Genomic DNA, 16,663 nt, shown 5'->3' with positions numbered 1-16,663 from the left:
GCACCAAGACACTGCTCTGTTGAAAAACACCAAAGTCAGAGAAGTACAACTCAATCTGTCTCCCAGTGTAGAGGAATCAAAGAGACCGCTGCAGGGAGGAAACAAAAACAAGCTCTGGGCTCAGAGGCTCTGGTTTGCTCAAGGTAAAGTAAAAACAAGTCAAACTCGCTAAGTAAGAAAAACGTTTCTCTAAACCTTTTATAGTATGTAGGTTGGTAAATCTGTGTTTTGAAACAGTCGCAGACGCTAGCTAACATGACTAGCCTCATAGCCCGGCTGTTATTGGTCCAACAGCTCGATGGTGAGCAGGTGACAGGTGTTTGTTCTTAGAGACGTCGAATAGGATCGAGTGTTAGCGTGTAACATGTTGGGATGACTGATGATCAGAGCTGGAGGCTCTGCAAGTGTCTGGAGGACGAGGGACTAACATGAGGGAACATGAAGGAACATGAGGGAACATGAGGGTACATGAAGGAACATGAGGGAACATGAGGGTACATGAAGGGACATGAAGGAACATGAGGGAACATGAAGGAACATGAGGGAAATGAGGGAACATGAAGGAACATGAGAGAACATGAGGGAACATGAAGGATCATGAGGGGACATGTGGGAACATGAGGGAACATGAAGGATCATGAGGGAACATGAGGGAACATGAGGGAACATGAGGGATCATGAGGAAACATGAAGGAACATGAGGGAACATGAAGGAACATGAGGGAACATGAGGGATCATGAGGAAACATGAAGGAACATGAGGGAACATGAGGGAACATGAGGGAACATGAAGGAACATGATGGAGAAACAGGTCCGTGTGTCATAAAGAAGTGAAACTTCATTTTCTGTTGTGGACGACGTCTCTAAGTTTTCAGAAAAAGTTTCTAGAGGCATCTATATAAGTGTTTAAAGTTGTGCGTGTCGGTGTGTGTCTGTGTGTGTGTGTGTGTGTGTGTGTGTGTGTGTGTCAGCCCTTTCAGTTAAGGAAGTGACTCCTTCCCCTGTAGAAGCTGAAGTCAAACCCGATCTCTCTCCTCCTCTGAATTACAGTTCACCTGCTGGAGGTGTTTAATGTCTGCTTCATGTGATGACATCAATATTTATGAACTCATTGTTATTCACAAAGTGAATTCTACGTCGACCTTCGATGGAGACGTTCATCATGCAGTCCTCCAGGCCTTCACAGCTCTGTCTGCCTGCTCTCACTCCTCTGTGTTATCACCTCCTCCGGTGTTCACCTCTTAAATCTGGAGTCATGGCTTCTCTTCCTCTGAGAGCAGCCTGACATGGAGGAACAGAGAGAGAGAGAGAGAGAGAGAGAGAGAGAGAGAGAGAGAGAGAGAGAGAGATGAGCTCTCGGTAATGAGGTGAGAGATCAGGAGAGAGCAGTTCACATTTTTGCAAATGACAAGGACGCCCCCTAACCTGATGTTACAGCAGCTCTCGCCCTCTGGAGAGTTTCACTCGACTCGGCTCCGCTCACTTTTTGGGAATAAATACATTTTAAACCGATCTTCTCTTTTGCACATGTTTTAGAAATGTGAGAGAATAACACGGGAGAATGGATTTTATTTGGTATTAATTGTCATTATGCTAATGAGGGTTATAGTGCACATTGAACATGATCCACATCTGGAACACTTTCCCTCAGCTGATCATCATCATAATACTAAATACACATTTTAAATGTTTTTTAGTGAATCACAACCATGGTTATGATTTATAGACACATTACAGTGTTATGAGGGTTTGTTTGGGTTTAATCTAATATTGTTGCATATGAAAGAAAATGAAGCATTTATCAAATAAATGATGGTTGTAAGTGTAAGTGTCAGCTGACATGGATTGTGGTTTGTTATAAATGTGTGGTAGTTACTGGTTGTGATGTAGAGCAGCCTGTTCAGAGACATCGGATTATTGTGTTACTGTGATGCTGAATTATTAAAATTACGATTCATGTTGAGCAGCCTTACTCATCATGTCCTGGGATGAGGGTATGATCCTCCTCCTCCTCTTCCTCCTCCTCCTCCACCTCCTCCTCCACCTCCTCCTCCTCCTCCTCCTCCTCCTCCTCCTCCTCCTGCTCCTCCTCGTCAATCGTCCCTTCATGTGTTTGGGTAAAGAATAGAATTATTGATGATATCAATTAGGTATTTTATATAATAAAGTGTGGATATGTATATATTGAGCTGCCTGTCTTTGATCCTCCTCTTCCTCCTCCTCTCTCCTCATCCTCTTCCGCCTCTTCCTCTTCCTCTTACTCCTCCTCCTCCTCCTCCTCCTCCTCCTCCTCCTCATCCTCCTCCAAGTTAAGTACACAGGGTTATTGATGTAACTATTATGTATAAACTGAGCAGACCATCTTATCCTGAGGGGATGAAGTTTGGGGTTTAGGACCCTCCTCCTCTTTCTCCTCCTCCTCCTCCTCTTCCTCCTCCTCCTCCTCCTCCTCCTCCTCCTCCTCCTCTATGTTTCCTCCGGTAAGTGTTATAGCTGTTACTACATAACTTTATGTGGTCATGTATAAACGGAGCAGACCATCTCATCCTGAGGGGATGAAGTTAGGGATTTGGGACCCTCCTCCTCCTCCTCCTCCTCCTCCTCCTCCTCGGTCCCACCATGTGTCCAGGCAGGAGGAAGGAGAGGGCAGGCTGACGTCACACAGGGTTGGCCTTGTCGTGTATTAGACAGAGGAGTCAAAGTGCCAGAGCTTCACACTGTAGCTCTGTCCAGAGGCAGAGGGGATGTCCTACAGCCCCGCAGCAGAAACCTTCTGACCCAACCAGACAAACCACTGAGTGACACCAGTGCGCTTCACTTCACCTCCAACCAAACTACGACTTGGTTTTTTAACTTTTTCTAACTTACACCAGACGCGCCGCCTTCTCATCCGTGCGAGGTTTTGAATGAGCCGGGGAACGCGCGCGCCTCCTCTGTCCTCTGTCCTCTGACCTGTGACGCCGGGACAAAGTTCGTCTGTCCCGTTAGGACTCGTGATGGCTGCGCTGTCACTCGCGATGCTGCTGCTCGCGGGACTCTCGTGGACTTCAGCTGACAAGGTGAGTGGCACGTCGCGTGCGCGTCTCTCTCTCTCTGTGCGCGATCGGAGCGAAACTTTGTTCACGTTGGTTCCGAAGCGCGCACAGTGCGTTCCTCTGTGAGGCGCGTGAGCTCAGCTCGTTACGTAACACGTGTGGACCAGAGGCATTTTGTTAAAGTTGTAAAGTGAGAGCTGCTGTTGCGCACCTCAGCCTCCCACTGTGATTCCTGCTGTTCCAGCTAACGGGCTCTTTCTCTCTCCCCCCCCCCACAGGCTGGTGAAGCTGACCGACAGGGTGAGTTGATCATTCTCCTCTGGGGCTTTACCATCACATCCCAAGATGTGAGAAAAACGTTGCTCCTGGAAAGTCAGGAGGACACTGACATCAAAGTGGGAGGGGAGAGTGTGAGAGGAGCCCACCACTCCCCCTGCACGCACACACACAGACACACACAGGCACCCACACACACACACAAATATTACATGAGCAAACTGCTTCAAGGGCTTTGTTATACAGGAAAGAAAATTCCACCTCTAAATCCTGCACATCTGTTCTCCATTGAGCGTCTCAGAAGTAAGTGAGCTGCTAGTGTCCACGTAGGATCCTTTTACATCCGCCGTTATCTGCAGCACCTCGGGGCCTTCACGCAGGAGGGTGACACTGGGCTGTGGAGCACCCTTCAGTCTCCTGTAGCCGGCCTCCTGCAGCCAGTAGCCGGTGTCCTGCAGCCTGTAGCCGGCCTCCTGCAGCCGGTAGCCGGTCTCTTGCAGCCTGTAGCCAATCTCCTGCAGCCTGTAGCCGGCCTCCTGCAGCCTGTAGCCAGTCTCCTGCAGCCTGTAGCCGGCCTCCTGCAGCCGGTAGCCGGTCTCTTGCAGCCTGTAGCCAGTCTCCTGCAGCCTGTAGCCAGTCTCCTGCAGCCGGTAGCCGGTCTCTTGCAGCCTGTAGCCAGTCTCCTGCAGCCTGTAGCCGGTCTCCTGCAGCCGGTAGCCGGTCTCTTGCAGTGTGTAGCCGGTCTCCTGCAGCCTGTAGCCGGTCTCCTGCAGCCGGTATAGCCGGTCTCCTGCAGCCTGTAGCCGGTCTCCTGCAGCCGGTAGCCGGTCTCCTGCAGCCGGTAGCCAGTCTCCTGCAGCCTGTAGCCGGCCTCCTGCAGCCGGTAGCCAGTCTCCTGCAGCCTGTAGCCGGTCTCCTGCAGCCGGTAGCCGGTCTCCTGCAGCCGGTAGCCAGTCTCCTGCAGCCGGTATAGCCGGTCTCCTGCAGCCGGTAGCCGGTCTCCTGCAGCCGGTAGCCAGTCTCCTGCAGCCGGTAGCCGGTCTCTTGCAGTGTGTAGCCGTTCTCCTGCAGCCGGTAGCCGGTCTCCTGCAGCCGGTAGCCAGTCTCCTGCAGCCTTTAGCCGGTCTCCTGCAGCCGGTATAGCCGGTCTCTTGCAGCCTGTAGCCGGCCGGTATTGGCTTCCATCAGCCATGGAGAGCAGCCACTTCCACCAGTCAGGGTGGTTTTCTGTTATTCTGCAACTCAAAGTCAGTGTTTCTGATGTGAGAACAGTCAGAAGAACAGATTTCTGTGATTTTAGGATGAGGTTGGTAGTTTCCTCTGGTTTGTCTCGGTGGACAAATTGCCAAACTTGAGCTAATTCCCCCAAAAATCAGGCAGAAGCGTCCTGAGGAATCTCGTACTGACCAGTTTCTAAGCTCCAGAGGCCACAGTGAACTGGGATCCCGTTCTCACCACTAACACACCTCTCCAGAATTGATTCATGCTTCTACTGGGACCACCCCCTCCGCTCAGGGGTCTGTGCCGGTGTTAGGTTTGTTCTCCACGAGTGATTTGCACAAAGGGAGAAAATGAATCAGAGTCTGAATTTGACTAAACTGTTTGAAAACCCCACAAGAGAATTTGTGTCTTTCACATATTTTCTCCTGCTTGTGTTAAAGTTTCCTTTGGGTACAAAATAAATCAAACAGGTCTTAAAGCTGTTGTTTAACACCTTGGATTCCCTGTTGACGTCTGTCCCCGCACAGCGCTCTGTCCTCTGGAGACACTCTCATGTCCCCGAGACAACAACTGACGCTGCCACGTTTGTTATGATGAAGTCTGCGGCTCGACTGCAGCGCCGCTCTGAGATCTGAAGCTCTGAAGCTCTTTATTTACTCTCTGAGATCATTCTGTCCTCAGATCATCAAGTTTAATGTTTCTTGTTTTCGAAACCACGTTTCACTCAGTGGAATAATTCAGACAATCGACCAATCAAGGCCCTTTGATCGGCCAGATGTGCAGAGGTGTGAAAGTGGACTAGGATGCAAACAGGAAGAGGTCAGAGTCAGTCTTAGCTAAACACACCTTCATCCCTGGAGGTCAGGTGACGTCTGGGTGAAGTCTTTGTGGTTCCCAGCACGTTGAGGTGATGCAGCACTGACTCATAGTGTCTGAGGACAGTCGTGTGTGTCACAGCTGTGTCGATTTGTGCTTCAGCCGAAGTGGTGGTTGGGTTTTTCGATTAAGATCTGAAAACAGAGAGCTGGTGTTTTGCACTGATGCTCGACAGTCCTCTGCAGATGGAGAAATGCTTCACGTCGGAGGCTGAGAGACGGTTTCTCCTCCAAACTCTGAAATGAAAGCAACAGACGACAGGTTCTGATTGGTTGTTTGCTTTTGAAGTGGCTCTGCTAACTCTGTGTGGTCACTATACAATATGACAGAGAAACAACAAGAGCCAGAGGATAGGGAAGAATAATCCAGATAAATAAATACAATTTTTGGAGCTCAACATTCCAACAAATTTGGCAGAATTCTCATTCAGCAACAAACAAATAAACGTTTCTAACTGTAGTCGCTGCTTCACAGCTGGAGGGTTATTTACTAAAGCTGCAACAAAGTGTGTGGCTCACAAGCATCTTAGACACAATTTACACTTATATACTTTTATATCAGCTTCAAAATGAACAGTTCCTTTCATTGCATCTGCATTTACCCTTTAATTGAGGTCAAAGTTCTGCTAACTCCTGCTAAGTGTTAAAAAGTGGTGAAGACACTTGTTTCAATTAGTCACTGGAGACATTTCTTTAATTGTCCAGCCAGCGAGCGAAGTCTGTGTCATGTGATGTCCTGTCCGTGGCGTCTGTAACCATGGCCCCAGAGACAGAGAGGAACCACAGTCTGTGGCCTCGTCTTTTCTCCGGGGACAAAAGACGTCCCGTTGAAAAGACTGAGGAGAAGACAGGCACAGTAAAGTCTCCTCTGGAGTAACAGCAACAGTTGCTTTCCTTCTTTTTCTCTGTGACAATGAAGACTTGCCCCTGGGCCTCGGAGTTAATAACTTTTTAGAATAATTTGAAGGTTGGACTAGAAAGTGCTTTGTGGACTCTCTGTGTCTGTGCTTCAGTGTGTCTGTGCTTCAGGCACAGACACAGAGAGAAGTCGCTGTTATTCTCTGGTTCTTATTTGACCAAGATAAATGGATTTCAGTCCCAGGTTGCAAGACAATAACAGAGGTCTTTTATTTTGCCTGTGGAATGCTTTTAATGTGAAGGAAGTTTCCTTAGCATTAACTTAAAACTCTCATGAAGCCGTGTAAAGAGTTTAACAACTAAACTGTTGAGATGTATTTAATGAGATAAACTAAATCTGAAATCTGAATAAAAGCACGGGATAGAGATTATTACTGTATTTAAATTCATTCAAGAGCAGTTTCCTCTTTTATATTCCGTTAAATAAGAATTTAAATAAAAGTAGAGGGATGTTTTTCCAAAGACAAACTTTGGTTCTTGCTTATTTTGTAATAAAATGCAGATAGAAGTTTGCGAAGTTTCTGAAATCCCTGATCTCATATTCCCATATTCTCTGTGCTTTTTGAGAGAGGTGGTTAAAGAGGTTTGTGGTGTTTACTTTCTCATGGTTTTAGACCAGTGTGCCATGTAGACAGTCAATAACAAGAGTTTGAGCATAATATGATCTTAGAAAACCCTTTTTTAACCATCAAACAATGTATATCAACGTGTTGTTGTGCCCTTAATGTGGAGACATAACTTTTTGTGTTTGAGTTTTCAGGACATTGTAGGAGTGAATGTACAGAAATGATATTTTATTAGCCCTGGTACTCCTGAGGGTTGAACCTCACTAATGAATTCAGCTGATTCTCGGCTCGATATATATTTTTCATCCCTTATAAATCTATTCAACCAACTTTCCCACAGAAAGCACAGTGTTGCATCACATGTTGCACAAGCTTCTTCAGGTGACGATATCAGACAGCTGAGTGTGTGTCTGTCCCGTGTGCAGAGGGAGTTGAGTTCACGTGATGTCACTCAGGTATTCACTCTGTAGAAGCCGGTGTTGAGTGATTGTGTGTTTTCAGACACGTGCTGCAGGCGTGAAGACAGATGAGCTCCGATCTGCTGCAGTCAGTGAGATCCAGCCGCTGCCATCACTCTAAAAACTCTATCATTCTTTTAATATTGTCACTGAATCGTCTGTCACATGTTCACATTACTCCTCACATACCTGTCAAATCCATGTTTTTCCTTACACCACATGTCTGGAGCATGTGCTCTATGATATGTCAAGCATGTCATTTTTCCTGAGACGTGTAATTTGAGTTTCAGCTTTGACACATGCTCGAACATCTTCTAGTCAAAACCTACAAGATAATTACACGGCTCTGATGTTCACGCTGCATTACCCCCCCCCCCCCCCCCCGACCCAATGAGCCGCAGCTCAGAAAGCAAACACGGCTCGGCTGGAAACTCCCTTAAAACTGAGCCCAACACATTTTTATTTTCCTCGTCCAATAGTTGACCTCGAATGTGCCAGAAGGCCGGCGAGAGTTAATAAAGATTAATTTCCAGAATACCGAGCAAAGTGTTTACCTCTGGAACGCTGGTGTTTCTTCTCCTGGCTCTGGAACCGCACTGATTGATGACGGTAACACCAGTGATCAGGAGAAGAGGCCGGAGGAGAGATGTGGTGAAGCAGCTTCTCATGAATAATTCAGACGATGGGAAATCAATCAATATCTGAAGCGTTCTGTTGGTGATGCTGTGATTCTGAGTGGGAGACAACAAGCTATTTAACTAATGGCTCACGTGCAGCCCTGCAGGAGTCCACTACAGATATTAACCACACATCTCATTTTCTTAACATCACTTGTACACTTCTACTAAACAACAACTTGTGCAGTTGTGCAGTTGTGTGGTGGGGTGGGGGGGTGATGTTTGTGTTTGCTGCGGCGGTGACAGTGTCCTCGTTGTGTTTCCACAGACCAGTTGAGGAGCCGCCTGAAGGAGTACGGCCTGGTCACTCCCTTCAGCACCGACTCCCACGGACACTTCCTGTCCCACCTGCTGTCCGCCTCTCACAAGCAGCGGGTCAAGAGGGACGCCGGGCCCCCCCCCCCCCGCCGAGCCCGAGCAGAAACTCTTCTTCAACATCACCGCCTTCGGGAAGGAGTTCCACCTGCGCCTGCGCCCCAACAGCCGGCTGGTGGCCCCCGGCGCCATGGTGGAGTGGCACGACACCGCTCCGGCAGCCGGGAACATCAGCGGCAACGGCAGCGAGCCCGGCGGCGCCACGGAGAGGATTCTGAGACGAGAGCTGCTGAAGACGGACTGCACCTTCACCGGAGACATCTCAGACGTCCCCGGAGCCTCGGTTGCCATCAACAACTGCGACGGCCTGGTAAGTCCTCCTCAGCCATAAAGGCCCCCCCCCCCCAGTCCAACCCTGTCTTTTCATTGCAATGGTGCCATGACCTTATCAAGTGACACTCAGGAATTTGAGATGTCTGTAACTCCTAAGTTAAGCATGTCTTTACGTCAGCACTTTGTTCTTGGACATATTCTTCCGACGAGCACACGGAATAGGTTTTTGTACTGGGGTTTGTCACGGGTGAGTGGCCAGCCATTGCTCCCACTAACGGTTCCCCCCCCCTCCCCAACCTCTTCCCAACATAAAACACGAGTCTCCCTTTGTGCTCCACAACAGTCTGAAGTCCTATCCTCCCCATCACCCCCTCGTAAAACACTTGCACGGCCATTGGGAAGTGACCGGGGCCAACATCTCTTAGATCAGAAACCTCGCTGCACTCAAGCAGAATCTGCGTCGGCCGAAAAGCGAAGCTCTTCAAACAAACTGTTCTTCTGCAGAAGTTTGAAAAGCAAAACACAGGATTTACTGTAACTCCCGATTCCCTGATAGGAACACGCTGAGCAGCCCACGCTGCTGTGGTTCTATCTTCTCATTCTGAGGAAACCATCCTGTTAACAGGTCCAGTCTGTGGAGCAGTGGTGTGCTTTACTCCTTAAGAGGAGCCAGGTGTGGTCGGCCGGCTGAGAGGATGTGTTGAGCTGCAGTCTTCGTTTCCCCCCCGAAGGACGAGAGCTGCTAACGATCGAGGGAAACACTCAATTAACCGATCACACGGTTTGATCTGTGCTTCAGGGGAAAGTCCTCGTCAGATCTTTGACCAGAACCGTTGTGTCCTCTGATCTTCTCAAACTCAGTGTGACGTCTGCAGTCAGAAACACAGCCTCTCAGTTGTTTCTGATTAAACTACACTTACCAATGATCAAATAATGCTGGTAAATGGTTTTACTCCAGCGTGCATGTTCCCAGTACATGAATGGTTTCTGATACTCGTCTGAACAGAGATGGTTTTAGTTTCCAAATATATCAACAAATATAAACGAGCATCCATGTGACCCACAGCCTCACAGCTGTTAACATGGCTGCCAACTCTTTAACAGTGCAGGTGTGTGGGTGACATCAGGCAGCACCTGGTCAGAGTAACACACGTTTCCTGTTTCCTGTTTCCTCAGGGCAAAGACAGTGATTCAAAACAGAAAGTGACTTTGTATTGATTCGTCTTCAGGTCTGAATTTACTGAGTGTCAGATCGTACTGGTGCTGGTTGTGTGTGTATGTGAACCAGTCGGGCTCCTGCACCAGTAGCCTGCTGGGCCCCTCAGGGTCTCTGACAGATCGACCCGTGGTTAAGATGACAGTGAATGAAAGGGCCTCACAGAACACCGAGTTTAAATCCCTGTGAAACACGACTGCAGAGCCGAGCTGTCTTCATTCTCCTGGCCGTGTGTGTCTGTGTGTGTCTGTCTGTGTGTGTGTGTGTGTGTGAGTGTGTGAGTGTGTGAGTGTGGGTACTCAGCCCTTGGATCTCGGTGCAGGGCTGAAAGGTGCTCTGCAGGGGTTCACTTTATTCTCTCCACATTAAAACTGGAGGCAGCACATGTCGGGGGCGACTCCCACCGGCGGTGACACAGTCTGAGGCTTTCACCGATTCGCTGCTCAGCCCAAACTGGAAGTGACTGGTTCTGACCCGTGATTGTACTGGTTGAGATGGAGAAGGAAGCCGACAGGTGTTGGGGGGGGGGGTTTAGCTTGAAGGTTCAAGGATCAAGTGACGTCGGTAAAACAACATGGAGCTTTTATTTGTAGAGGAAGAGTAATATTAAGGCAAAAGGAGAAAAGCAAGAACTTTTCTGCAGCTACTCGGCCTCCTGCTAATGCACACTACCATATTAATTATGATAATTTATACAGTTAGACATGAAAAGTCAAAGAATCACTAAGTGACAAACGTCAAAATGCACCTGAACATCATATATATGTGTTTTTAAACTTCATCTCTATTTTGAGCTCTTCAGGAAGAACGATTCTAAAAGTAGAATTCATGTTAATCTAAGTATAAACTAGATATTAAGTCATAAACAAATTTTAACCCCACATTAACTATATGAGAAACGGTTTGCGTGGTTGAAGGAATCGGGCAGAAACAAACTCCAAAGATATTCACTTACTAAATCATTTGTTTCTTTTATTTAGTAAATGAATTGAAAGTTTGATCCACCACTTAAAAAGTAGTTTATTAATGTCTGTTGACAGTTTGAGTTCTACAAGCAGCAGAGTGTGACCAGTCAATGTGACATTGTATTCCAATTTATTTATTTGAATTAATTAAATTAAATAAAGAAAGAAATAAAACACCCAAATTCTTGGCAGAACATCCCAGTGAGATTATTTTAAATCAGGTTCCAAAATATTTCTGGCTCGTCTGAAGTGAGTTTTGTCAGTTTGTCAGTTCGGACAGTTAAAGGATTCTGATATTCAGATATAAAGTTTAAAGCTGCTCTCAGACCTGCACTGAACCCTGGAGAAAATATTCATCAGAGAGGCTGTATATCAATCAATACATCAAATTATATCTGTGTCGCTAAATACACAAATCAGTTTGTCTCATAGGGCTGAACAAGGGTCCTCAGGAAAATCCACCAAAAGTCCTTTTAACAGAGGAAAGATCTTCTCCCAGTACGGACAGAGGTGCAGGAGAGGCCTCGAGTAGCAGAGCACATCAGTAAAATAACTACATCTGCAACATTAATGAGAAAACAGGGTCTTACATAAATGAAGAGAGAGAGCTGTATTCATATTTTAAGTATTTGTTCCAAAGAGATTGTGGAGTGGAGCCTCCAGGCCTCTGCAGAGCACAGCAGGAGATTCCTCCACAGGATTCAGTGGAGCGGGGGGGGGGGGGGGGGGGGGGTAGGGCTCACGATGTTTCCATCACGTGTCTGAAGCCAAAAGGAGAAAATATCTCAGGATTCGATGCCACACACGAGGAAGACAGCGATGAAGAAGAGAGCTCCTGGTGATAAGAGCTGATCCCAGTGCTGCTGTTCTGTGGAGCTTCTTCTCCTGAGGCAGGGTTCACGTGGGAGACAGAAGAACCAAATTCTGATTCATGTTAAAATGCAGAATATGTAGATTTGAATTGTTGTGGCCTCGGAGTCCTCGACCCTGGGATAGTGAATTCATTCAATAACTCATTTAATGAGTGAGACAATCAACCAGCATGGAAACCTGAAGCCATTTATACTCTCTTTGTATCAGCGGGGACACTTCATGTCCTTCACAGGCTTCAGTTCACAGACATCAATTGTCCACAGTCCAAGCTGACATGATCTATTTCTTGTTTCCCTGCAAATATCCAGTATAACACTTGCTTTAATAGTGAATCTCCCATTTTCTGAGATTTTTCAACAGTGCAGGAACAAGCTGCAAAAATCTGGATCCTAAATATAATCTGTAATCTAGAAATACCCCAATGTCCGTGAAGCACACAAACAAAGATGGTGCCGCTGCTCGGAGCTCCTCAGTTTGTCCCTTTCCTTCGACTGCAGCCGGCGGGAAGCCGTTTGTCACTCGGACAGATTCCGTCTTTCTTCTCTGGGACGTTTATAGTTGAAGCTCACAGGAGAGTCAGGCCTGGGGGGGGGGGGGGGGGGGCACACAGGATGTGAGAGTTTTGCTTTGTAAATACTATTATGGCAGGATGTCACTTTGAAGATGCCAGGAGCGTCACTGGTCACTCGCTTCTCCCAGTGGACGGATAATTTGAGCCGGCTGCTCGGCTCGGCGTCAGTCTGTGCTCTGCTATCAGGGGCTAGCCTCTCTGTTCAGAAGAGATTCAGTTTGAAGGTTTTTAATTTAAAACACTTCTCACTGGAGTTCAGCAAGTAGCCAGGATCTAAGTCATCATTCTCTCACCAAGTTTCCTCTTCACTGTCGTTCAGGAATGATGCATATTTTGGATGAAATGAGACAAAGTTGAAGAACTGCAATTTCATTTTCAGTGTCGACTGTAGCTTCACTTGCCTTTTATTAAAATAAAACCATTATTTTGAAATGAATCTCCTTGATTCTCTGATAAACACTGACACAGAGATAATTTCTTTTACTTCAAAACAACCAAATGACTGAAAACCAGAGAGTAATGATCCTGCACTGAGCTACAGAAGTAAACTTTGCTAATTGCACTTTACTCTGAAACCCCACAGTTTGGGCCTGTGCAGGACGTTGTCCTCTGTTGTGTTGTTGGCAGCCTAAATGTGGAGCGTGCACATCAAACACTCAGCAGAGCAGCAGTGGCGGCTGATGGAACAGCCTGTCGTGGAGGGCCAGAGGTCTTTGATCTGCAGTGCTCGCCCTCGCCCTCACTAGGTGTGGGTTTTACTGTTTCTTAATTATAGGCAGGCTGCTGTCTGGAAGTCTTTACAGCAGCCGGCAGGCGAGCAGGCAGCGTTCAGCCTGCAGCCGCCTGCCGAACGCTGCCGAGGAAGAGGAAGGATCTGCCTCAGCAGCAGCAGCGGGGGGGTGAAGCCCGGCCCAGTGGCCTGTGTGGGGGTGAAGCCCGGCCCAGTGGCCTGTGAGGGGGTGAAGCCCGGCCCAGTGGCCTGTGTGGGGGTGAAGCCCGGCCCAGTGGCCTGTGTGGGGGTGAAGCCCGGCCCAGTGGCCTGTGTGGGAGACGGCCTTCATGTTGAATGAATGTCAGAGGGACGGCCACTGGGAGGGATGTCTTGATAAGCTCTTGTGATATAAACCAGTGCTGAGCTCTGGTTTCTGTCTGTTTAGTGCGTGGACCAGAAATGAATCTGTCAGGGTCAGAGCAGACGCCACAGACAAATATGCTGCGAAGACGAAGAGGAGAAGAGGAAGAGAAGAAGAAGAAGAGGAGGAGGAGGAGAGGAGGAGGAGATGCAGCCGTCTACTTTGGGAAATGATGACGGACATTTCTCATTTAATTTCTGGCCTTTCACGGACAAAGCAATCAACGGATGAGCAGATAACAGAGTGATTGATCTGGAATAAGTTATAAACAGACTTTTATTAAATATTCATATTCATGTCATGGACTGTGGATGAACCTCCTCACTGCCTGTGGACACACGGGCTCCACGAAGGCATCTGCTTCAGTCCACAGGATATAATGACAGTGTTGGATTCTTCAAACACACCTGGTCTGCACGGAGGTTTTAATAAAGGGACGGCGTCCTCAAAGGGACAGAGCGTGTGTCCTGAGCAGGAGGGACGTGCAGGCTGGACTGAGGACAGCTCGTCCTCCTCTGTTCGTTCACCTGGGTGAAGCAAACGGGAACACGACTGTTTAAGAGACAGGATTAGAGGAAAGAAGTGTTTGTGTGTGTGTGTGTGTGTTTGTGTGTGTGTGTGTGTGTTTGTGTGTGTGTGTGTGTGTGTGTGTGTGTGTGTGTGCTTCAGTCGATCGCCTGAAAGACGAAGAGGAGAAACTTCTCGTGTCTGACGAGCTGCAGTTTTAACTCTGGGTCTGGTTTGTGTCCAGACAGAGAAGATGTTTGAGGACATTAGTGGAGGAACTCCCTCCTGCTGCTGTAAACATCGGCTGTAGATAAAGATGGAGGATGTGTCTCCTCTTCCTCCTCTTCCTCCTCTTCCTCCCTCTATCCTACCTTCCAAAATACCCAAGATATGAAGCTGCCATCTTGCACATCTGGAGCCAGAGATGTCAGTTGTGACATTTCACTTCTATAGCGTCAAATAATTAATTAAAACATAAATGATCAGAAACATGAACAGCCTTAAATGACTTTAAGAACATTTTATCAGATGTGTTCTTTGACTTTGAAGTTCGGCCGATCAGGTGACACAGAGGAGACAGTGTTTGGGAGCTGTATTGCAGACAGCCACCAGGGGGCGATGGAGACGTCCATGTTTATTTAGGTTCTGGTTAAAGTGGAGTTTGATCTTTGTGAAATGACACCAGATGATATGTACTACACATTCAGCAGGACGGAGCCAAAAGAGAAAACAAGTTAATATAAATACACGTCCATCGATCTGCTCAGTTTGGAGTTTTATCCCTTGTCTCGTTAGTGTCCCCGCCTCCCAGGGACGACTCAAAGGTTAGCTCCGCCCCCTGGGCCGTGGAGCATCCATCCTTCTCCTCACTGCTCCTCCGGGTGGAGACACCAGGGAGCCGCTGCAGCTTCTCAGCCGTGACAGATCACTTCATGCCGGAGACGACAGCCAATTCCCGACTCCATTTCCTCCTCCAGAATGTGTGGGTGCTGGCATCGCACAGCCTCCGCCCACACTCTGATTGTGTATCTGGGTAAAATGATGACGTGGACCATCAGTCAAGCTCTGTGATGGTTTTAAACTCACAGATGAGACAAAGCTCTGCCGGAGCTGTGAGATATTAAATCTCCTCCACAGCGTTGATTGGTGGTTACATGACTCCAGATCAGAATGTGGTTGTGTTGGTTCCTTTGACTCATCACAACACGAGTGATCTCTACAAGCGTGATATTCATCGTCTCAGCACTGAGGGAATTAGAATCCTGGCCTCTTGCTCTCTTGCTATTTAGTCGATGTTGATGTTTCTTCAGAAAATGACACTGGACTCAATTATAATGATGAGGAAGCAACACAACTGCAACAACTGCTGCTTCTTCACATTACAGAAACAGACTCCATCCTGCTGCCCGTCACCTTGTGCCTCTTCTATCTGACACTCCAGGTCTTGATCTGTTACCTTCTGATGCAGCAGGGCAGTGAACTGTCTGAAGCTTCCTGTTTGGAACGGGCTGGTTGCTGCTTTCTGTCTGAATCTGTGAAGGTGACCTTAGTTGAGAAGAAGAACTCGTCTGGACCCTGGAGCAGCGTCACTGCTGCAGCACAAAGAGCATCCAGAGTTTATCCAGAGTTTATTCAGAGGTTATTCAGAGTTTATTCAGAGTTTATTCAGAGTTTATCCAGAGTTTATTCAGAGTTTATTCAGAGTTTATTCCGAGCTCAGTGAAGCTCGTGTCAGGAGCCGGAGCCCGAACGGGACCATCAGCTGTCGGTGCTGTCAGTTCTGCTCTGGAAGGATCATCTGTCCTCGTCGCTGCTGTAACAGAGCTCTTTGTTTTATTAATATTCACGTGTGCATATTACACCCCGATGGAAGATTGATGTGCAGCTCACTCATGCCTGGAAGGTCGAATGGGCCAATCAGCCGGTCTGTTCCTGGTCTTCCACCGTCTCAGGATGAGTCATATGTCACAATTGTCCTGATTGAATCTGATCGGACACTTCTCCTCAATGTCAAGTTCATTTGGGAGAAGATTAACTTTTTGTTCCTCAGTAAAACCTGGCAGCTGGATATCGACCTGGAGTTGTTGATTCCTTCCTCTTGGCTTCTAACTCACTTTCCTTCTGGATAATTTGAGTCTTGAGTTCTTCTCTGAGTTGGACAAATCTTTGATTAGTGGCTTATCTTCAAGAGTCAAGATTCAAGAGTCAAGATTCAAGATTTAAGATTTTTTATTGTCAAATGCACAACAATAACATTAACATTAACATAATGCTTGAGTCTCAGGCTCTCTTCTAGCAATGCTCAAATAATTACAACCTATAAAATAAAATAAAATAAAATAGAAATAGTATAAAATAGATAATCAACATTTGAAATAGAAAATAAAATATATATATCTAAATATATATATAAACAGCTGAGGAGAAATAAAACAACAATAGTGCAAATATGCAAATATGTCACTTTCACATTGAAGATGCTGCAGCTGACAGAGCATCTAAACACTTGAGTTCTCACTGGCTCACAGGATCTTAAAGGTTCTTGGTCGCTCCGAGCATCTTGGAGAACTTTACAGATTCACTCCGACTCAGTGTCTTTTGTCTCTTCATGCACTGGCTCCATGCTGTTCAGAGCAGGGGCCCTGTGGGGGAGGGGGGGGGCCACACTGTCTGCAAAAGGACTCCTTTAACTCATCCTTCACTGTGTGCAAGGTGATTGTCCT

General features: G+C 47.3%; 1 protein-coding gene across 1 annotated transcript in view; it reads left to right on the top strand.

Annotated features, from left to right (window-relative positions):
• Window positions 1-2,737: 2,737 nt before the first annotated feature.
• Window positions 2,738-16,663, top strand: part of adamts3 (ADAM metallopeptidase with thrombospondin type 1 motif, 3) — a 98,444-nt gene continuing 84,518 nt past the window's right edge. The window contains 4 exon segments of the mRNA XM_062381265.1: window positions 2,738-3,060; window positions 3,315-3,336; window positions 8,296-8,432; window positions 8,434-8,712. Coding sequence (XP_062237249.1) covers window positions 2,998-3,060; window positions 3,315-3,336; window positions 8,296-8,432; window positions 8,434-8,712 — 501 coding nt within the window. The 5' untranslated portion in view covers window positions 2,738-2,997.

The sequence above is a fragment of the Platichthys flesus genome, chromosome 3 (genome assembly GCF_949316205.1).
Source record: "Platichthys flesus chromosome 3, fPlaFle2.1, whole genome shotgun sequence".
Classification (NCBI taxonomy): domain Eukaryota; kingdom Metazoa; phylum Chordata; class Actinopteri; order Pleuronectiformes; family Pleuronectidae; genus Platichthys; species Platichthys flesus.
This window is presented reverse-complemented; position numbering and strand designations above follow the sequence as displayed.